The following is a 23,096-nucleotide window of genomic DNA, read 5'->3' on the forward strand; positions in this document are numbered from 1 at the left end:
AATGTATGAAGGGATTAGTCTGGGAAAATCATGCGATTAAATCGGCTGATTTTTTTTGAAAATGTCCAGCAATTGCTGGCTATTTCATTGATTCATAGCAGGGAGAACATGGAGATGACAAAATGGTGTCTGACGGTCATGGACCAAGGAAGGAAAAACGGAGAGAAAAAAAATAAAAAGAGGCCTCTAAAAAGCAAAAATCTCACAGTGGTTCCCCGAAGGGGCTCTCAATACATTTTGCTCCAGCAAGTCTCCATAGCTCCAGGGAGTTTCTCAATTCTCTCACCATGTCAGGGGTGGAGGCTATTTTGTTTTGGAAAGTGCTTCTATTCCGTTCTTGCCAGATCTCCCAGCATGCTGCGAGGAGCATGGTTTTTGCTCCTTTTCGCTCCCTTGGCGCTGCCCTGTTGATGATTTCTCTGATGATCATCAGCGGCTTCTTCTGGCGCCACTCATTCGTCGGCGTGAAGGTGGAACAACCGCGCCACGATGCCACCTGTTACCACATGCTCCATGCTTTGGGGCATTCCCACAAAATGTGTTTGCTTGTTTCAAGGTTTCTGTGGCAGAGCTGGTAGAAATAGCCGTTTGGCCAGCCCCGACGCTGGAGTCTGTCATTGGACTAGACTTGGTCTTGCAGCAGCAGCCAGAAAAACATCTTAAATCGGCTGATGGACAACGGCACCCAGCCATGCTGCTCTTGTGGCCAATTAGATCAGAATTAATTAAGTCCACTAATTAATTGGATTCCTGGAACATGATGATGTCATTAAATTAGTGAATTAATCAATATTGTGTGATTTTTTACTCGACGGTACTTGATTTTCTCATATCATACTGACTAAAGAATATTCTGATTATGTTAATTCTTGGACCACTTCTCGAGCAAATATACACACTAACTATTCACTTCTAATATAATATTGTTGGTTTATTTGCATATTATTGATAAAATACATATAATCCCCCCCCCCCAAAAAAAGACACATATAATACTTATGGACTCAACTCTTTTGACAAAAAATTGCGGGTGTCTACTATCCGACTCTATCACGTTGGACGTCAAAAAGACCGTGGTGCAGGACACCTGTTTCAACTACGGTCGTGCTCCGCCCATTCGGGTTGACGCCATCGAGATAGAGGTCAGAATAATGGATGACTACGGATGACTTATCCGATACCAGGCACCCCATCTCGCTCATTGTGTCAATCACATACCTAGCATGGAGATCACATTCGGGCTTGCAAAGTTTCCGGGTTTTGTGTGGAAACTAGAACATCAACTGGTCACATTGTTGTATAAATTTTGTAACATTCAAAGAAGAATTCGAAAATTCACAACCAATAGGCCATGCGTTCTCTACCTACTACAGCCTTAACATGGCTAGCAAATTTTTTACTATGACGAATCTTAACAAGGTTCATCATCCATTCACCGGGAGGGCCTTGACTTCCTTCACTATTTATAAGTTGAGCCGTTTAACTACTTCACGGAAATTGATGATTTAGTTCGGACAATGCATGGACCGTTGTTGAATAGATGGATAAGCTGGCCACCATTTGTGATGGTACCAAAGATTAGAATTGATAACATGGATGAGTCGGACATGCAAGCTTTTGTTCCCCCATTGCAAGGCACGGGCACATTTGTTACTATATAGTGCGTTGCAATAGGGGACGCCATAGCTTTTGTTTCAATGAGACGTATTGATGGCACATAATTAAATGAGGACGCATCAATTCAAGGATAATTCAAAGAGACGACATTTCAAGAGTCTTGCGAGCGCATAAATTTAAGTATATGTCAGTTTATCTCGCATTACAACGCACAGTATGCTATAATATAATCTCTCCCTAATAATAAAGTACGGATTGACTTCGTGGGTTCACCGTCACAATATGCTTTCTTCTTGTGAATTTACACTTTCACTTTAAATTTAAAACATATACGCGAGGTGGTACTAATTCGTCATCGTTTGTTACCGGTTCACGCGGAGTTCATGTACTATTCTATCGCTAATAAAAGTCCCGATCCGATACACCATCCACCGTACCCGGCTTTATATTGGACCTTGACCCACGCTGCCTCTTCAGCATCGCATCACTTACCAATTCCAAAACTCCAATACATAGTCTCGCCTCGCTGAATTCCATGTATTTTCACTGGTTCATATGTACGTACGAGAGTTACACCGAGGATTAACAAGCCGCATTAGAAGGAAAGTGACAGAAGGAAGGAACGGATTGAAGGAAAAGGAACGGAACGAAGTGCTGCTGGAGGCGGTGGTGACCAGGGCGCTGGTGGCCGGAGGAGGAGGCACAAAGGAGAGGAGGGGGCGCAAGGGCGAGAGAGGCCATGCAATGAAAGGAAGGGCCGGTCGGCGGGTGAGGAGGCGTGAGATCGGGCGAGGTGGGGGTGCCCTGGCGGCGGCGGGGTGCCTGAGTCGCGTGGGGATGGAGCAGGGAGAGAGCGAGTGGGGATCGAGCAGACTGTTGTGTCGCTAGGATTAGAGGGTGCTGGGCTTGTTCGGCCAGTTTGGCCTTGGAGCCCGCTGGCACTTTTTAGCCTGCTGGGAGGCTGGCTCCGCTGCGCCCATTGGGGCCAGCCACTGCACATTCCCATTCTTTAAAAAAAAATAGAGACGGTGAGAAAAAATCAAATATTTTCTTTTTAAGGTGATTTTTTTTGCATGTGGCTACTCCGACATATATCAAAGCTCCACAACTTGAATTGGAGTAATGGAGAATAGAGCATAGATTTAAAAATATTTAGAAACAAAAGGTATTTAAATTGGAAGTATTTTTATGTGTAATTTGCAAATAATGGAATACTTTATTTTAGCTCCCAAATAATATTAGGAGGCTATGTTCATAGGTTATAAAGAGAACCACCATGTGAAATCTCTCGATTTAAATAGATCAAAGATCCATGCAATTTATTCATTCACATCTTATTTGGGTTAGAAATTTTTAATTCAAGTTTAGGGTTTGAACAACCCTAAACTAAATTAAATTATCATGACATGATGCAATGCAAAATAAAACAAAAGAAATATTGTCATAATTATTATGGAAAGAAATTAGAGAATTGGTCTTGGGTTACAACAAGCGTAAATATGTGAAGATGTTGCACGACGCTCGGAGTGGGGGTATAAGATATGTGTGTACCTTATACACGAAATGCTTGTATTTGGACCAAGTCCAAATAATGCAAAAGAAATTGCATTATAAATGTATATAAAAAATCTCACTCCGTCTGATAAATAGCGTGAAGCTAGAGGCGTCGTCGGAGGACTTGAATGCGGTAATTGCAGATGCTAGACATTAATAGTGGCATCATAAATGAGTCACTAGAAACATGCGACGATTTTTTCCTTTCGGTGCAACGCACAAACACATTATTGATGTATGCAAAGATTAAAGAAACCTTTTTTATAAACACTGTACAAAACATAGATGCTCACAAGTCACAAGCACATACATACACTCATTCTATGAGTGCACACACGCATATCATGCCCTTGTGACACCTCCGAGAGACTGAGTTGACGAGTACTGAGATTGATTAAGTTACCCTATACGATGATTTCATACTAAACCGCAAATACGAGCTTTATGTAACCGGTGGCTTAACCTTGGTTTCCATATTGTTTCAAATTGTGCCCATAAATATTTTTTAAGAATATTGTTTGCTGATGTTGTCGGGTATGTTTATGAGGGATGATTTTTTTTTCTCCTGTTGCAACGCACGGGCAAGTTTTGCTAGTAACTATTAAGAAGAAGAAATTTGCGATGAGTGAAGGAATTAACGCCCAACGAAGCATGCAAGATGGAGCGAGTACGACCCTTAAATAATCTAATGGTTCTGCTGCATTTTGATTATCATGGATAATATGATCGGACTTGTCATACAAAAATCATAACACAAAAATCATACACAATCTATTCCCCTGCCGCTGAACCGATGAACAGATCCGCGCGTTCCCTTGTTTGCTGAGACATGTTGTTTGTTGTTTTTTGTTGTGATCGAAAGGCAAAGGCGGATGCAGTACTATACAAGCTAGGAGTATACAGGATCCCAGATCAAATCAGAGCGGACACTGAAGCTTGTCTCCTTGAAGCTTCCCTGGCCTGTCAAAACTGGACGGAAATGCGCCAAGATAAGAAAAACTGGCAAAATAAAAGGAACCAGTCACTGGACACGAAGGATGGAGCGAGCAGCTCAATCGCCGAGTCATCTCCACGAAGGATGGTGCTGCTGTTTCCCAGTAGGACTGGTGTTTCTTAGTAATAGGTCTCGCGAAATCCCAGACACACGAGCAGATGGCTGAAAGCGATGGCATTATCAGCAACCAGCGATCCGAATGCAAGGGCGATCGACCCGATCTTAAAAAAAAAACACGGGCCAAAGGACCAAATTGGATTTCTGAAAGAGTCAATCGCTCTGAACAAAAAATACAGCGGACATGCATGCGTATGTATAGGCCTGACGCAATAGCCGGCTGCTTCCGGCGAGTGATGGAGAGAGCTCATGCTTTGCAGTGCGACTTTGTGTACGCCGCTAGGATTGATCTGCAGCATACTTGACGCCGAAGCCTTCAACGTTGACGCTTTCGTGACGACAAAGACGCATTCTTTCATGCAAGGAGATAATCCAATCGTATGGACGATCGAGTCAAACCATATCACAAGGAGATTATTAACGCCAGTTTAACGCCCCCGGATTTGCCGGCTTACCTACCCACCAAACCGGCACTATCCGCAACATTTTCAGAAACGCCCCCAGAATCCTCGCGGAATCTCGGAGCCACCCCTCACGTCTCGCACTATTACACCCAGCGCCTTTCCCGGCCTGCTCGGTCGGTCTCTCTCCCCTCCACATTTTGCCATTCCCCTCCGAATTATTGCCTCGCCTCGCCTCGCCTCGCCACCCCCCGTCTCTGACGGCCATGGCCCACCTCCAGCTCACGGCGGTCGCCGGCGGCAGCGACGACGACATGGAGGAGGTGGCGCTGCTGGGGTCCTACGGCGAGGCGGAGGGGCCGAGCTCGCGGACGGAGGAGGAGGAGGAGGCGGGCATGCGGCGGGCCCAGGTGCGGGTCACGGGCATGACGTGCTCCGCCTGCACCGGCGCCGTCGAGGCTGCCCTCTCCGCCCGCTGCGGCGTGCGCAGCGCCGCCGTTTCGCTGCTGCAGAACCGCGCCCACGTCGTGTTCGACCCCGCGCTCGCCAAGGTTTGCTTCCGTGTGATCCCTCCCCCTCCCGCTCCCTCCCTCGCCTCCGCGCGCGCGCTGGAGATTTGGCCTGGGATCGCGCCCCTGCGGTGAATTCTTGCGCGGCGGCTTCGAGTTTGTAGGATTATAGCGCTCTTGTTGGTAATCAGCAGCGGAATTGGTCAACTCGAGGCGGGAAACTTAGCTGCGTTTTGTCGGTTATGGTGGTTAGGATGCGAAACGAACACTCACAACTCGTGCTGTATCTGCTTCATTTTCGGCTCGCCTGTCCTTGTTCTAGCTGGCTGTTCCGATTGATCAGTCGTGTGGGCTGAGTTTGTGGGACGCTCTGCGTTGCTTTGTCGGGAATCAAGTCTAGCGTGTTTGATAATCGATGCCAGTTAAATTGTAAAGGTGCAGTCCTAGTATTGGATCATAACGATTTTCATAGTAATTTAACTGGTTCCCCAACAGGACCATGAAGCACCTGTACTGTAAACTTGCAATTGCAAACAACCTCTGAAAAAAAAGTGATGTTAGGTCTGTTTCAAAGATCTCAACTCTCCACGACGTTGCCAACCTGTAACCTTTCTTATTTAAACTAACTTGCTTTTATATAAAGTTTCTGAAATGGACCTGACAGTGTTTGTTGTATTCAGGAAGAAGACATTGTAGAAGCAATAGAAGATGCTGGGTTTGAAGCAGAAATCCTCCCAGATTCTGCTGTTTCTCAGCCAAAGTCACAGAAGGTTTTGTCAGGCCAATTTAGGATAGGGGGGATGACTTGTGCTGCCTGTGTCAACTCAGTTGAAGGGATCTTAAAGAAGTTGCCAGGTGTAAACAGAGCAGTTGTTGCATTAGCGACCTCATTAGGGGAAGTTGAGTACGATCCGACTGCTATTAGCAAAGATAAGATTGTTCAGGCAATCGAGGATGCTGGTTTTGAAGCCGCACTGGTACAAAGTAGTGAGCAAGATAAGGCTTTATTAGGTTTGATAGGATTGCATACAGAGAGAGATGTAAATTTATTGTATGATATCCTGAGAAAAACAGAAGGCCTGCGGCAATTTGATGTAAATTCTGTACGGGCAGAAGTTGAAATTACATTCGATCCAGAAGTCGTTGGTTTGAGATCGGTTGTGGATATTATTGATATGGAAAGCAGTGGCAGACTGAAAGCCCATGTACAGAATCCATATGTACGGTCTTCTTCAAATGATGCACAAGAGGCTTCGAAAATGCTTCACCTCCTTCGCTCCAGCTTATTTCTAAGTGTAAGTTTTTATCCCTGCTATCCTATTTGTTTATGGTTTTTGTTGCCTCTCTAGTTCAGTCTACATTTTCCTCTGGTAGCTATACCCTTATGCCAGTTGTGACCGTAAATAAATAGCAAGCCCATCTGATGTGTCAGATTGATTTTATATAATTGTCACTATTGCATACAATTACTACTATAAAGAGATAATATAAAGTAAAATTATCATGAGTTGTTGTTTTACTTGCGTACTGACTTTCTTTACTGGTTTCCTTGCACCAGATTCCAGTGTTTTTTATGCGCATGGTATGCCCTCACATATCTTTCATTAACTCATTCCTACTCATGCACTGCGGACCATTTCGTATAGGAGATCTGCTCAAGTGGATGCTAGTGAGTGTAGTACAATTTGTTGTTGGCAAACGTTTCTACATTGCAGCTTATAGGGCCCTTAGACATGGCTCTACAAATATGGATGTATTGGTCGTTCTTGGCACAACTGCGACATATGTGTACTCAGTTTGCGCGCTTCTTTATGGGGCATTCACTGGATTTCATCCTCCGATGTATTTTGAGACAAGTGCAATGATAATTACATTTGTGCTATTGGGGAAGTATCTTGAGGTGCTTGCTAAAGGAAGGACATCAGATGCAATTAAGAAGCTTGTAGAGCTGGTTCCTGCTACAGCTATCTTGCTTCTGAAATACAAAGGTATCTGATTCCTACTTTATGGTAACTTAGCATGCATACACCAAAAATGGCTAGCAGTTCAGAAAGCTCATGTCTAAGTGATTTACATATAGTCCCCTTCTTTTTATGTTTTTCGTTGGATATTAGTAATTAACTGATTGCTTAGGATTGCAGCCTTGCATCCATACTCTTGCATTTTGATTGTAGTTGCACACATCAACTCATAGCACTGTACCTGAATCCAGATGGAAAATATGCTGGAGAAAAGGAAATTGATGCATTGTTGATCCAACCTGGTGATGTCTTAAAAGTGCTTCCTGGTTCAAAGATTCCTGCTGATGGCATTGTCACTTGGGGTACAAGCCATGTTGATGAAAGTATGGTAACTGGTGAATCTGCGTCTATCTGCAAGGAAGTGTCCAGTTCAGTAATTGGAGGCACCATGAACCTAAATGGCATCCTTCACATACAAGCGGCGGAAGTAGGATCAGGGACAGTTTTGAGCCAGATAATATCTCTTGTTGAGACTGCCCAGATGTCTAAAGCACCTATTCAGAAGTTCGCTGATTATGTGAGTGCACTTGTCTGTTTATGATGTTTCTGAGTTATAAAAATTATCTCTGTTATAATCTTAAAATTGTAAAACATGTTTCTGGTCAATTTCATTACACTTCTGTCATTGACGTAAGTGCTAAGGATGTATTTTTATTGCCTTATAAAAAGTATATTACTCATGTCAGATTTCACACAAACTGTTTACACCTGGTTGGTTTTTATCAAGTCATTAGTTATTGAAAATCAGTTTAAGTTCTTATTATTACAACACATTACATGAAGAAACCAGTGCAATCTTGGGGATTTGTACATCTTGGTTAGCATGCAGTGACATTTTGTTTCCTATAATAACCATTACGTTTTGTGAATGCTGATGCTATCTATGTTCTTTTCAGGTGGCCGGCATTTTTGTTCCTATTGTCATCACATTGTCCTTACTGACATTCTGTACATGGTAAGTTTCATGGTTCATTCATCTGTCTGAGGTTGGGTTTGGGGGTGTCAGGCTACTCGTGTCTAAAATTTTCATCTATTATTGACCTTTGTAGGTTTGTATGTGGGACGCTGGGGGCATATCCAAATTCATGGGTTTCAGAAACTAGCAATTGCTTTGTTTTCTCCCTCATGTTCTCCATCTCTGTTGTGGTTATTGCCTGTCCATGTGCTCTTGGTCTGGCGACACCAACTGCTGTAATGGTAGCAACTGGAGTTGGCGCCAATCATGGAGTACTTGTAAAGGGTGGAGATGCACTGGAGAGGGCTCAGAATGTCAACTATATTATATTTGATAAAACTGGGACACTGACACAAGGAAAGGCCACTGTAACAACGACGAAAGTGTTCTCAGGAATGGATGTTGGTGACTTCCTCACATTGGTAGCGTCTGCGGAGGTGAGGCAACAAAACATTCCCAAGGATTTTGCTTATTCGTAGTAGAGTGCAAACATGGTAATCTTACTTTGTTCTTTTCTGTTAATTTAGGCAAGCAGTGAGCATCCACTTGCAAAAGCTATCTTGGATTATGCATTTCATTTCCATTTCTTTGGCAAACTCCCCTCATCAAAAGACGACGTTAAGAAAAGAAAAGAAGATGCATTCTCTCAATGGCTCTTGGAAGTTGCTGATTTTTCTGCGTTGCCTGGCAAAGGAGTTCAGTGTTTGATCAATGGGAAGATGATTCTGGTGAGCTATGTGATACAGCTATTCTGGATTATCTTTCTTAATTGCTTAAGGAAAGAGTTACTGTGCCTGGGTAATTCAATATTTTGATGTTAAATGTTTTATGTAGGTGGGCAACCGTGCCTTGATATCTGAAAATGGGGTTAACATTCCTGAAGAGGCTGAAAGTTTCTTGGTAGACATGGAATTGAACGCAAAGACAGGCATTCTTGTAGCATATGATGGCGACTTCATTGGTTTGATGGGGGTAACCGATCCCTTGAAGAGGGAGGCTGCTGTAGTTATAGAAGGCCTAAAAAAGATGGGCATTTATCCAGTTATGGTGACAGGGGACAATTGGAGGACTGCACTGGCAGTTGCAAAGGAGGTCGGTCGTAATTCTCATGTAGTAGTGCAACCACAACCGCATTTGATTATTTTGATTCTTCTAGACGACATATCAGTAAATATGAGTTCAACTTTATTGCCTAACTGATTTCATGTGTACAACTTGATTACTCACTCTGTTCACTTTTATAAGACCTTGAAGACGTTTCAGACAAGGTGCAAAGTAGCTCATTTTCAGTTGTCTGAAACGACTTATAAAAGTGAACGGAGGGAGTAGTTGATTTGATGTTGCTTATATGAGTTGCCTCCTGCGAAAGCTCAAGTTATTGAAACCATTGTCCTTCTGCAGATTGGAATTGAAGATGTGAGAGCAGAGGTCATGCCTGCCGGAAAAGCCGACGTAATCCGCTCTTTCCAGAAGGATGGGAGCGTGGTTGCAATGGTTGGAGATGGGATCAATGATTCCCCTGCCCTAGCAGCAGCCGACGTCGGGATGGCCATCGGTGCAGGGACTGACATCGCCATCGAGGCAGCAGACTATGTGCTGGTGCGGAATAACCTTGAAGACGTCATCACGGCGATTGACCTCTCACGGAAGACGTTCAGCCGAATCCGGTGGAACTACTTCTTTGCCATGGCGTATAACATCGTTGCCATCCCTGTGGCTGCCGGCGCACTCTTCCCCTTCACTGGCTTGCAAATGCCGCCGTGGCTGGCTGGCGCTTGCATGGCCTTCTCGTCGGTTAGTGTAGTATGTTCCTCACTGCTGCTGAGGAGATATAGGAAACCAAGGCTTACCACCGTCTTGCAGATAACTGTAGAGTGATTCCAACCTGGAACCTAACCCGCCTGTTTTTGTGTGTGACATTTCTACTTGAAAGAAATGGATATGGCATCTGTTTGTAACTCAGTGATGATACAGTTTTTGACACCTGTGCTTGTAAATAGCACATATATACACAGATGCAAATTGTTTGTAATGCAAGATTTCCAGTTGTTCACAGGATGTTAATTGACTAGTCGAACATATGAACTGCGAGCCTCTTTTACTTGAGAAGCTGTGAAGAATTAAGCGCTGAGAGCAAGTCTAGTAGAGCCCTCAAACCCCTAAAAATACCCCTTTTTTTTTACAGTTTTCGCCGAAAAAACGCTGTAGACTAGAACCTCTAAACCCTCAAACCCGTAAAAAAAATTAAAGGTCCAACTCTCAAACCAGTTTGCAACCTGTAGAAGTAGGGGTTAAGAGGGAAATCTCCCCCCAACCCGCACTCCTCCTCTCTCGTGCGGGAGGAAACTTCCTCCTCCTCCCGCCGCCTCCTGCCGTGCCGGCCATGGAGGGCCCCGCCGCCGCCGCGCCCTCGCCCGCCCCGCCCGCCCCGCCCGCCTCCGCCACCGCCCCCGCCCACCCGACGTGGCGGCGGCGACCCACGTCGGGGCCAAGCGGCGGCGGGCGGGCCTCGCACCTCCTCCTCCCGCCTCCCCGGCTCCCGTCCCGGCCACCGTCACCGCCCCGGCGCCCGCCCCCGCCGCCTCCCCGGCTCCCGCCCCGGCCACCAAGAAGAGCCGGCCGAAGGCGCCATCCAAGGTCGCCCCGGCCGTGAAGATGCCGCGGAAGAAGGCCGCGGTGCGGAAGAAGCCCACGCCCCCGCCCCCGCCCGCCTCCGTCGTCGAACCTTCTTTCGTTGTTGTCGCCGAACCTCCTCCCGCCGCGCACGAGGTGTTCGAGAAAATGGCAACCCCATCCTCGTTCATGGACCTCCTCCAAAGCAGTTTAAGGGGTGGATTTGGGTTCTAGTATTTGCCTCTGTTTTTCAACCCTTAAAAGTGTCGAAAAGTGGCACTTCTCAACCCTTAAAACTGCTTTAAGGATTTGAGGGTTTGAGGGTTCTACTAGTAATGCTCTGAGAACTGTACGTTTCCAATCCTAAGCGTGTTGCCAACTTGCCATAGGTATCTGGCCGTATCTTAGTAAAGTTATATCATCAACAGTAAAGTTCGAAAAAGGTTGAAAATTGCTTTTGGAGCTCGGCCCCATGGAGGCCGGTTTATGAAAAAAATTCAAAATTCAACAAAATTCATATTTTTACATTTCAAAAAAAAACTGGAAAAAATACAGACATACATGGAGGCATAACACATGAGATACGTTGAAACGAGGGCTGTGCAAGAAAGACAAATCTGTAGTTTTTCAACACATGATACTATTTATTCCAAAAGTCCATGAATTTGTTCCTTTTGCACAAATCGCATATCAAAGTATTTCATTCTAAACGGGTACACGAATCAACTTCAGCTCGGCCCCAAAAAAAGATGCGGGAGGCTAGGGTTTGGCGGAGACGGGGCGCCGCCGCCAACAACAGCGTCCATCGCCGGGGAAGATGTCGCGGCCTCGTCCGCCATCGCGGCTTCGTTAGCCATCGCGGCAGCGTCTGCCATCACGGCTTTGTCCGTCACTGCGGCAGCGTCCGCCATCGCGGCTTCGTCCGCCACTGCGGCTGCGTCTGCCATCGCGGCTTTGCCCGCCCTGTCCACAGGCTCGAAGGTCGCTGCAAGGATGGAAGGAGCACACAGATGCGGTCAACGCGTCCAGATGCACACGACAGATGAACTGGAGGCCCGATCGGGTTGGAGGAGCATTGCAGTTGCACGACCGCCAGGCATGCAATTCGACCCAGGGGGCCTCGACGGGAAGCATCGGGCCGCACGACCGCCTCACCAACAAGGCTCTTCGTCACAGTACTCCCAGATCGGCGACGTGCGCAGCAACCTCCAACCCAGTTTGCGCTCTTCACTTTCTCAGTTGGGAACGTCCCTGGCGCCTCCTCCTGTGAACCTTGCTGTCGGTGGGGGTGAAAAAGGGGCATCCGTTGAGGAAGCCACCCGCCCGAAGCCGTCCAGTGAGACCACAGAGGAGACAACGGAAGGAGAATCAACTTCGAGGGCCACAACTATTGGTAACACCCGGGAACTGATGGCCAGTTCACCTGCTACGCCGCTGCCGACGCCGCCGCCATCACCAACACTGGCGGAGGAGTGACAGCCGCCACACCTTAATTTGGCACCAACATTTTTTTATATATATATATATATATATATATATAAAATGTTTGGGGCACCTAGGTGCCTGGGCACCTAGGCCCAAACATGGCAAGCCATTTTTATTAGTATTAGTGCATGACGTGCAATCAATGAAATAGTAGTTTCCCATTTTTCATTTGCATGCACTAGTACACTCAACGGTCAATGATTACTTTCCAAAAATATATTATGCTGATTTTCTAGCAACAATTCTTTTCCAAATATTATGTTGACCTATTATACCTAATAAAAATATACACATAAGCAGGCTATTATATCTAATGAAAATATACATATACCGTAAATATTACTTAATAAAAAATATACATATACCCATGCTATTATATGTACTAAGAATATACACATACCCGAAATCTCATGAGTATGTAGATACCTCGAGAATATCATGAGTATATACTTAAATTTGGTATGTATATATCTAAATGGTGTACATACTCCAAAGCATTGACACATGTCTGAGGTATCAAATACCTGCTAACGAGACACAATGTATATACCCAAAAATTTCATGAGTATGCAGATACCTCAAATAAATTTGTGAGTATGTGAACTTTTTTAGTAAAAAAGATATTCTCGGGTATGTTTATACCCAAAATATTTTTGGATATATGCAATATTTATTAATATGTACCTACAACTAGCTTATCCACGTACAATAAACTTAAAACGATGTACACATTTACTTTTTTGGGTATTTTATATTTTTGGATGCGTGAAACATGAGAATACCCAATATATTTCTAGATACCTTTGTTTTTAATAAGATTATACATGCACGTACTAGGAAATACAACCTCAGACACAAGAAAAGGCCGCATTCCAAAAAATTGAAGATATATATGACGTGCTAGGAAATATGATTTTATTAGTTTGGCATATGTGTGGGGTGTCCATACGACTATTTCCATGTACGAGTCATGTAGTTAATGCACGTCCAAAATTAGGAAGATATTTATTTCCTTATTGTCGTTGACCAATCAGATTAATACCTCATTAAAAAGGCAAGTAATCACTAATTTAAATAGTGCTAATTGATGGCAGCACTGCAGATTTCTTTCCAAATATAAGGTACTATAAACATGCATGCTTACTATATTAGCACGTATCCTAAAGCAATCTAACGGCGGGTACATAAGGTGCCTGGGCTCTTAGGTGTCCCAAACTGTCATCCTATATATATATACTTTTCTTCATGAAAATGCAAACATATACTGCTCGTTAGTTTTAGACCACACTAGATTGATTCATTCAAACAAAGCTAGATGAAGCACATAAGTAGATCGAAAGCACACAAACTGGCAGCTTAATTGATGTGTTGCCCAGCACATGCCCATCTCACTACGTAGACGTACGCGAACCAGCTCGCTTTCACTGCACATGCCCATCTCACTATGTAGATGCAGTGGCGGAGCTTAGTGGAGAGCAACCTGGGCCATTGCCCCCCCCCAGTCCATGAGAAAACTAGCATATATCCCCTAGTATTCAGCCCATATGCCCAGTTAAAATCAGCCTAAAGTCATATTTCTTGCCCCTCCACAAAATCAGCCCAAGCTCCGCCACTGCGTAGATGTATGCAAAATAACTATCTTTTGCATCTCTAAGACTAAAAATACCTCTCCAACAGATAGTGTAGATGTAAAAAATAATAATAATACATTTTCGTCTCCCAAAGATGCAAACCACAACACCTCACGGTGCAAATTTGCATCTACACCTCTAGGAGATGTAAAAGGAACGGCAGTGTGTCAACCGCCCAACCGTCTTCATTGCACCTCTGCCAGCCCGCCCGCCGGTGATTTTTGCCATGAAATGCGTCGCCGTCGCCTGTCGGCCCATCCCTGACCCCATCGCCGGCAGCAGCGTCGTAGCCGTGGCCGACCCGCCGATTTGAGTCTGCTACGCTGATGACTGCCCGCCTCCGCCGCTGGCGATTTGTGCCCGAAAACGCCGCCGCTGTCGCCTGTCCATCCATCCCTAACTCCATCGCGACCCCACGGCCTATCCCCGCCACTGCATGTGTCTTCTCTAGACATCATTAAAAGATTCTGTGCAGTGCAGTTTGAATTGGCTATTATGTCTTTGCATCAATTCTTTTTAGAGGGCATCAATTTTGTCTAGTTGACAGTTTGCCACATCTTAATTTTTTTTCGTCCTCCGCCTCTGATCACCAATGTCTAATACAGCTACACCGAGCGGTCGGGTCAGAGCCCCATCCGGAGCTTTGAACATCCTCAGCTGGAACTGTCGAGGGGGAGGGAGCCCAACGACAGTTCGTGACCTGAAGTGTTTGGTGCAGACTCACTCTCCCAAGATCGTTTTTCTTTATGAAACTAGACAATCTAAAGTGAAGATGAAAAGATATCGAGCTCGGTTAAGCCTTAGTGGTTTGGATGCAGTCGATAGTGTTGGTCACAATGGTGGTTTAGCTATCTTTTGGCATGAGTCATTGCATCTCGAAATTAAATCCATGTGTGAGAGACATATCGATGTGTATGTGAGAGAATCTGCTGATGCAACACCCTGGAGACTGACTTGTGTGTACGGCGAACCTCGGACAGAGAACCGTCACCTTATGTGGAAGCTCATGCGTGATTTACACCTGCAAGAGAACATGCCATGGCGGTGATAGGGGACTTTAACGAGGCCATGTGGGGCTTCGAGCACTCCTCCGCCACCCCGCGTTCGGCTGGTCAGATGCTTGATTTTCGAGATATTCTGAAATTATGTAACCTTGTGGATCTTGGATTTTCAGGACTTCCATATACATATGACAACCGCCGGCAGGGCCGTGCGAACGTTAAGGTACGGCCGGACCGTGCCGTCGCGAACTACGAATGGCGGGATATGTTTTGTGATGCTGCAGTACAACACCTGGTCGCCCCTAGCTCTAATCATGCACCGATCCTTCTCAAGTGCATACATGAGCGGAACCTGACTGAAGCTGGGAAGAAATGCAGACATTATGAGGTGATGTGGGAGAGGGATGCTGCATTACCTGAGGTGATTAAGGTGGCATGGGAGTCAGCTGGGATCATGGAGAACCTGGGTGATGTTGCTACCACTCTTGGCAGCATGATGGACTCCCTGTATGGTTGGAGCAGGAAAAGGTTTGGAAACGTGGTAAGAGAAATTAACAAATCTCGCACTCGGTTAGAGGAACTAATGGCTATGAACGCTGACCAGCGGACTATTAGAAAGGCTAATGCTCATATGAATGAGCTCCTGTATAGGGAGGAGATGCTCTGGATGCAGCGGTCAGAATTGCTTGGCTGTGAGAGGGTGACCGCAACATGGAATTTTTTCACCGCAGAGCTAGATGGCGTGCTAGAAAGAATCAAATAAAATTGTTAATTGATGATTCAGGGGTGGCTCAGCAGGATCATGAGGTTATGTCAAAAATGGCTACTGATTATTTCTCTAATCTATTTACTGCAGACCACACGCTACAGGCTGGGCCAGTAATTGATCTCATTAATAACCGGGTCAGTGAGGACATGAACACGGGATTATGTGCTGACTTTTCAGACAAGGAACTTTCTGATGCTTTGTTCCAAATTGGGCCTTTGAAAGCACCAGGGCCGGATGGTTTCCCTGCCCGAGGTTCCAAAGAAACTGGTCTGTCATGAAAGAGCAGGTAATTAAGGCGGTGAAGGAGTTCTTTCGGACAAGTATCATGCCAGATGGGGTTAACAACACCTCTATTGTATTAATTCCCAAGGTGGACAATCCAACGAAGCTTGCGGAATTCCGATCTATCAGTTTGTGTAATGTTATATATAAGGTGGTTGCTAAGTGGCTTGTAAACCGTCTCCGCCCCATATTGGATGAAATTATCTCACCTGCACAGAGTGCCTTTGTTCCTGGACGGCTCATTACGGATAATGCATTGCTGGCCTTTGAATGCATACATTATATCCAATAGGAAAAGGACCCAAGGAAAAGTTTTTGTGCGTACAAATTGAATCTCTCCAAAGCCTATAATCGGGTTGACTGGATTTTCTTGAGGCAAATGATGCAAAAGATGGGTTTTGCTCAACGATGGGTTGACTGGGTTATGACATGTGTCACATCATTGAGATATTCAGTAAAATTCAATGGAACCCTCTTGGATTCATTTGCACCGTCGCATGGTCTTCGGCAAGGTGATCCGCTCTCTCCATTCATGTTCCTTTTTGTTGCTGACTGCCTCTCTGCTTTGTTGAAGGATGGGGAGGACGGTCAAATATTTACACCAGTTAAAGTCTGTCGGTGTGCCCCAGGAGTGTCACACCTCCTATTTGCAGATGATACGCTTCTCTTCTTTAAGGAGGATAATAACGAGGCTACCCATGTGAGGAATATCCTGAGCACATATGAGCGAGCGACTGGTCAATTTATTAATCCAGCTAAATGTAGTATCTTGTTTGGGCAGTCATGCCCGACTACTACTCAGGAGGATATACGGGCAGTGCTGCAAGTGCAAACAACGGCGTTCGAGGAGAAATACCTCGGGGTACCTACGCCGGAAGGAAGGATGTCCAAGGGGAAATTTCAGAATTTACAAGCAACTGTCGCTAAATGGATCATGTTATGGGGTGATACTCTCTCATATGCCGGGAAATAAGTTATGATCAAGGCGGTCCTACAAGCAATCCCGACATATATAATGAGAGTTTTTAAGCTTCCAGCCTCAGTGTGTGATGACCTTAACATGCTCGCTCGAAATTATTGGTGGGGTTCAGCAAAAGGACGGCGTAAAACGCATTGGAAAGCCTGGCCTCAAATTTTGAAAACAAAGGCGCATGGTGGCATTGGGTTTCGGGACTTTCGTATCTTCAACCAGGCCCTCCTCGCACGTCAAGTGTGGCGCTTGTTGACTAAACCTGACAGCTTGTGTGCGCAGGTCTTGAAAGCTCGCTACTACCCGGACGGTCGCCTCGAGGACACGGTCTTCTCTGGGAACGCCTCCTCTACCTGGCAGGATATTCAACATGGCCTCGAGCTCCTCAAGAAGGGTCTTGTGTGGCGCGTCAGCAACGGGGAACAAATTCGGATATGACGTGATCGTTGGTTGCCCCGGATGCACTCTGGTATGCCAATCACGTTGCAAGGTACGTGCAGGCTTAAGCGGGTGGCCGAGCTGCTCGACGAACGAGGTGCCTGGCGCATGGAGACCCTTCAGAAGTACTTCCTCCCATCCGATGTGGAGGGCATTACTAGTATCCGCATCTCCACAAGGGCTCCGAAAGATATGTTGCTTGGACACCGGAGAAGTCCGAAAACTTCACGGTCAAATCAGCCTACTGGCTCGCCATGGATGAGCCCAACGGCATCGTCTACGAGCAGGGCACCGGATGGTCGTCGTGCCATCTGGAAGACTATATGGAGGTGCCCTGCTCCCCCGAAGGTACGGGTCTTCGCCTGGAAGCTAGCCTCAAACTCTTTGGCGACTTGGGAAAATAAATTCTCTCGACACCTTGAAACTTCCAATTTTTGCCCCGTTTGTGGTATGGAATGCGAGCACATCTTTCATACATTTTGTAGGTGCCCCCGGGCGAGGGAATTATGGTGTGCAATGGCCCAAGACTGGCCGCTCCCCGACGTCGACTCAGTCTGTCATACTGGCCCCAAATGGCTCCTGGACGTCTTGCACCCGCTCTCCGACATGGCTAGAATGGCCCTCCTCATGACCCTATGGAGGTCGTGGTACATCCATAATGAAATCACCCATGGGAAGAAGGCGCCCCCTACCGAAGCGTCGCGTCGCTTTCTTCACAGCTACATATCTTCCCTAATTTGTATCAAGGAGCACCCAGATGGAGACATGGAGAAGGGAAAGATGGTCATAGCAGACCCAATGGCACTCGCTGGCCCAACCACTCCTGAACTAGTGCAGTGCTCTGCGGTGGCTGAGTTGAAATGGACACCCCCACCATGTGGTTGGACGAAGATGAATGCAGATGGGTCCTACCTATAAGCGGATGGTAGCGTTGGAGCCGGAATGGTACTTCGTGATGAGATGGGAGTGATCATCTTCTCCGCCTGTAGAGAACTACGTACATGTGCTGACACCCTCCAAGCAGAATTGGAAGCCTGTAGAGAAGGTGTTCATTTGGCACTGCAATGGACCACAAAAACTGTGATAGTTGAGCTTGATTGTGCTGAGGCTGTCAGGATGATTCAAGATAAATCATGTGATCGTTCAGGGCATATGGCGTTTGTTGGTGAGATCAAGTCCTTGTTAGCTGAAGGAAGGGAGATTGTCTTTTTTTTTGAAAGATCCAGACTTGCTGGCTTTTCATTGGCTTAGCAGGGGAGAGTTACAAAATTTGTGATCAACTGATCAGTGAAAAGAAAATGAGTTACAGAGGCGTAGGAGGAGGGAGGGAGCAGCCTCTCCCTCTCCGCCGCCTAGCAAAAAATCTAGTCTATTCCTCGCGTTGTATCCCCGAAAGGGGGCACTATGGCATGTGCTCCGGCGAGTCTCCATTGCTCGATGTCTCTCCGGCAGGCCTCTGTTATACTGAGTGCACTTGGTGTATTTCCTCTGAATGTGCAGTTGTTTCTCTCAAGCCAGATTTGCCAGGTGACCAATGCCACCATGGCCTTGACTCCTCTTCTTTCCCTTGGCGCCGCGGAGTTTAGGATTGCGGCGACAACATCTATTGTAGTGTTGCATGCACTCCAGGAGGCTGGGGAGAGCGCCGCGCAGCCCATCCAGGTGGCTGCCTTTACCCAAACCTCCTTCGATATGTTGCAGTTCCAAATTAGGTGGAAGGAAGACTCAAGGTTGCGGCAGCAGAGCTGGCAGAAATAGGGAAATAACTTGGCGCTGCAGGTGATCGTTGCACCAGAGCCGTTTTTGGTGGAGTAGACAGAGAAATAACTTGATCTTTCCGGGTGCCCAGATCTTCCATACCAAGCTTTTCATGGCCGAGGATGGTTGCGAGGGGAGTTGAGAGTGGTACGCTGACCTCGCCGTGTAGTCTCCACCGGCTTTCCAGGTGATCTTGTCCTCGGTCCCTCCATGCAGCGCCAAGTTGGCTTCTGTGATGCGTCGCTGCAGCAACACGACCTGGGGGTGATTTCCAGGTTGTTGTCGCGCCTGAGGTCCATGATCCATCTGTCATCGCGTATCGCCTCTGCGACAGTGCGGTTCTTCCTAGCTGAGCGCCTGAATAGGTCGGGGTAGTCTTGCCTTAGCGGTTGCTCGCCGAGCCAGGAGCAGTGCCAGAAGAGCGCCATGTTGCCGTCGCCCACTGTCACCGTCGTTGCCGAGGCGAAGAGTGCTCTATCCTTGTCGTTGCAAGGCAACTCCAGGTGCGTCCATGGCCTGGCCGGGTTCATCCACACCAGCCAAAGCCAGCGGAGGCACAAGGCCCGCGCGAGCCGCTCCATGTTGGGGATGCTGAGGCCGCCATGCTCGATCGGGGACGTGACAAGTTGCCAGTTTACTTTGCATCTACCTCCGGTGACCTCCTCGTCTTGTGCCTACAGGAACCGACGCCACGCTTTGTCTACATCCTTGTAGAATCTCTTTGGGATTTGTAGCACAACCATGGCGAAAGATGGCAGCGCAGATAGGACGCTCCTGACGAGTACGCGGCGCCCTGCGATCGGCAGGAGCCGACCTTTCCAAGCTGCCAACCTTGCGCGGATGCGGCCAAGGAGGTACTGAATGTGCACGAGCCGAAGCCTGCCGATGCAGAGCGGGAGGCCTAGATATCTGATCGGGAAACCTACTCTGCCGCCGCCGAAATTTTGAAGGACGTCTATGAGGTCTACATTGCCGCAGTTTAGGGCTGCCGCTGACGACTTCTGAGGGTTGCCGCGCAGTCCCGTCGCGTCCCCGAACCCCTCCAGGAGCTGCATGATGGCGTCGATCTCCTGGCACACCGGGTTGGCGAAGAAGATCGCGTCGTCCGCGTAAAGCGTGACGCGCATGCGCGCGGCGCCGGTCGGCAGTGGCGCGATGGCGCCGGCCTGCTGCGCCGCCTCTAACAGCCGGTGGAGGGGGTCAATCGCCAGGATGAAGAGGATCTGTGAGAGTGGGTCGCCTTGCCGCAGTCCTCGCTGATGAAGAATCGCAGGGCCCGGGTCCCCGTTCAGCAGGCAGGCGGAAGACGCGATGGAGAGGAGCAACGCGATCCAGTCCCGCTAGCGCGCCGGGAAGTTCATGCGTTGCAGCAGCTCGAGGATATATTCCCATGACACCGTGTCGAAAGCCTTGGTGATGTCGATCTTTAGCAGGAGCATCAGTGTTATTTTCCTTTTAAACTGTCGTAGCACGCTCTGGACGTAGAGGAAACTGTCATGAATGCCCTTCTTCCTTTGGAATGCGCTCTGGGCCGGCGAGATGAGCTGATCAAGCACACCCGCTAGTCTGATCGAAAGCACTTTGGCAATTAGTTTGGCCACCGAGTGGATGAGACTAATTGGGCGAAAATCCGACAGTTTTGTTGCACCATCTTTCTTCGGCAGTAGGATGATCATGGCGCGGTTCAGAGCTGCAAAATCACCTCCAGCGAGCTGATAGAATGCATGGAAGACTGCCATGACGTCTATCTTGATCGTTTGCCAGCATGCACGAAAGAAAACCCCGCTGAAGCCGTCCGGCCCCGGTGCCTTCTCGGCCGGGGACGCGCAGATTGCCGCCCAGATTTCTTATTCGGTGAAGGGGTTGTCGAGGCCTGCACCGGCCTGCAGACGGGGCAGCTGGATCCTATCCTAGTCGATCGCCTTCGTCCTTCTCACCTTGCTGCCCAGGAGTGTAGTGAAATGGTCATGGATCATTTCTGCCTTCTCTTTGTGATCTGTGGCTTGTTTGCTCTTTGACTCCAAACAGTGGGTGTAGTTTTTCCTTCTTCTAGAGTTGATCTTGGCCTGGAAAAATGATGTCTTTGCATTGCCCACTTTGAGCCAGGTGGTCCGTGCCGCCTGCCTCTTCCTTACTCGCTCGAGAGCCGCGAGTCTCACAATCTTCAGCTTCAGGGTTTTCCTCAGCCAGAACTCTCTTTGCGTTAGCTGGCGTCTCTCCTGCGCCACATCAAGTCTCAGCACCACCTCAGACGCAATGTGAAACTGCATTTTGGTGTTGCTGAAGATGCTCTTGGCCCAGATCTTCAGGTCTGCTGCTGTTCGTTTTAGCTTGATTTTCATCCTGGTGAAGGGACAACAGTGGTTTACTGGTCTTTGCCATGCCCTCTGGACCGTCTGCTGAAAGTGCGGGAACTTGGGCCAGAAGGATTCAAATTTGAAAACTGCTTTGCGTGGTGGCGCCGCTGCATCCGTGAGCAACAGGGGGCAGTGACCGGAGCAGGAAGTGGATGCAGCCATGAGTGTGTAGGAGGGGAAGATTGCCTCCCATTCTTGGTTGCAGAAAATTTTGTCGATGGCGACAAAAGTAGGGTTTTCTCTCTCGTTACTCCATGTGAAGCACCTGTTTTTGCACTTTATCTCTCTCAGGCAAGCCCGGTCGATTTGCATCTCTGAATCTGCTGATGACCCTTCTATTGATGTTATGGTTGCTCTTATCCCTTGCCTCGTAGATGACGTTAAAATCACCGTTGATCAGCCACGGATCGCCAAGAGGTGGTCTGCTTCTGCTCAGCTCCTCGAGGAAGTCATCTTTCCTGGTGTCGTCAGCTGCGCCATACACAGTGGTGATCCAGAAGGAGAGACCACCATGGGGGAGGAACGCCCTGGCAGTGATGGAGAATTGCCCTACAGATTGCGTGGCGATTGTGATCCTGGTGGAGTCCCAGAAAATCGCGGCGCCACCACGGGTGCCCAACGCCGGTCATTACACATATTCGACGTACACAAAATATAGCTAGTCATGAGCTAGCACATTACGGCCGTGCCACGCCTCGTACTGCTGTCTGGCTCGACTCGGGCACGGATGAAGTTGTAAGGTTGTGTATGAACAATGTAATTCCCAGTTGAGTAATATAAGATCCCATTTCCCCGCAAAAAAAGTATTTCATTCTAAAATTTTACACACATACACATCATAGTACAACATTTTCAGTTTTTTTTAAACCGAGAAGTATGAATTTTGATTTTTTTTCAACAAATTCGGCCTCGATGAAGGCCGAACTCTAAAATGACGTTCTTGATAAAGGTAATGTGTACAACTTCTCCTCCCCTATATCCCTTGGTGGCTAGGGCAACCCCCCCGCCCCCCCCCCCCCCAGAATTCATCGGTGAGCCCATAGATTTGCCTATTCTTTGCCTGTCGTTCCGACGGCTGGTGGCGGGAAAGGGAATCCCAGTGCCTCCGATTAGTAGTTTAGCCGTTTAGGTTATTGTTTTTTAGTTCTTGCTGGTACGGTGCTCGGGCGAAGGTGACGCTTATTCTTCAAGTTTGTCTTTTGGACTCCGATCTTCCTCGGGTTCATTCGTTTGTACTTAGTTGATGGAGCCCAGTGTAAATTCATGTCATCTCGTTGGGGTGTTGAGATTAGGGTTTCTCGTCATGAAGAGATTTGGTGTCAGGTGATTCAGATCTATTTAAGGTTTCAACATCAACAACTACGGCTAGGGCTGGAATTCGAGCCGAGTCGAGCCAGCTCGGTTCGACTCGCTAGAGCTCGTTTCGTTAACGAGTTAGCTCGACTCGACTTATTATTATAACGAGCTCAAATCCAAGATTGTCTCGACTCGTATAACTCGCGAGCTGGCTTGTTTAGCTTGTTAACCTCGTTAAAGATATGAACATAAAACCCTCAAATCTTATAAAAATGATTATGTATATATTAAACACACACACACACACACACACACACACACACATATA

At 47.3% G+C, this 23,096-nt stretch overlaps 1 protein-coding gene across 1 annotated transcript; it reads left to right on the forward strand.

The window, feature by feature from the left end:
• Nucleotides 1-4,848: 4,848 nt before the first annotated feature.
• On the forward strand, nt 4,849-10,200 carry LOC125517322 (cation-transporting ATPase HMA5). Its single transcript, XM_048682517.2, has 9 exons — nt 4,849-5,234; nt 5,873-6,487; nt 6,751-7,180; nt 7,405-7,730; nt 8,110-8,168; nt 8,263-8,605; nt 8,696-8,896; nt 9,003-9,260; nt 9,570-10,200. The coding sequence occupies exons 1-9, from the start codon at nt 4,950-4,952 to the stop codon at nt 10,044-10,046; spliced, it is 2,994 nt and encodes a 997-aa protein (XP_048538474.1). The 5' UTR covers nt 4,849-4,949; the 3' UTR covers nt 10,047-10,200.
• The last annotated feature ends 12,896 nt before the right edge of the window (nt 10,201-23,096 follow it).

The sequence above is a fragment of the Triticum urartu genome, chromosome 6A (assembly GCF_056163025.1).
Source record: "Triticum urartu cultivar PI428250 chromosome 6A, HENAU_Tu73, whole genome shotgun sequence".
Lineage (NCBI taxonomy): Eukaryota > Viridiplantae > Streptophyta > Magnoliopsida > Poales > Poaceae > Triticum > Triticum urartu.

Bases quoted from the DNA above. Each gene is read 5' to 3' on its own strand.
- LOC125517322 (XM_048682517.2), top strand. From the start codon at position 4,950: ATGGCCCACCTCCAGCTCACGGCGGTCGCCGGCGGCAGCGACGACGAC. The intron at 7,731-8,109 runs GTGAGTGCACTT...TGTTCTTTTCAG, and splicing joins TTCAGAAGTTCGCTGATTAT to GTGGCCGGCATTTTTGTTCC. The intron at 9,261-9,569 runs GTCGGTCGTAAT...GTCCTTCTGCAG, and splicing joins CACTGGCAGTTGCAAAGGAG to ATTGGAATTGAAGATGTGAG.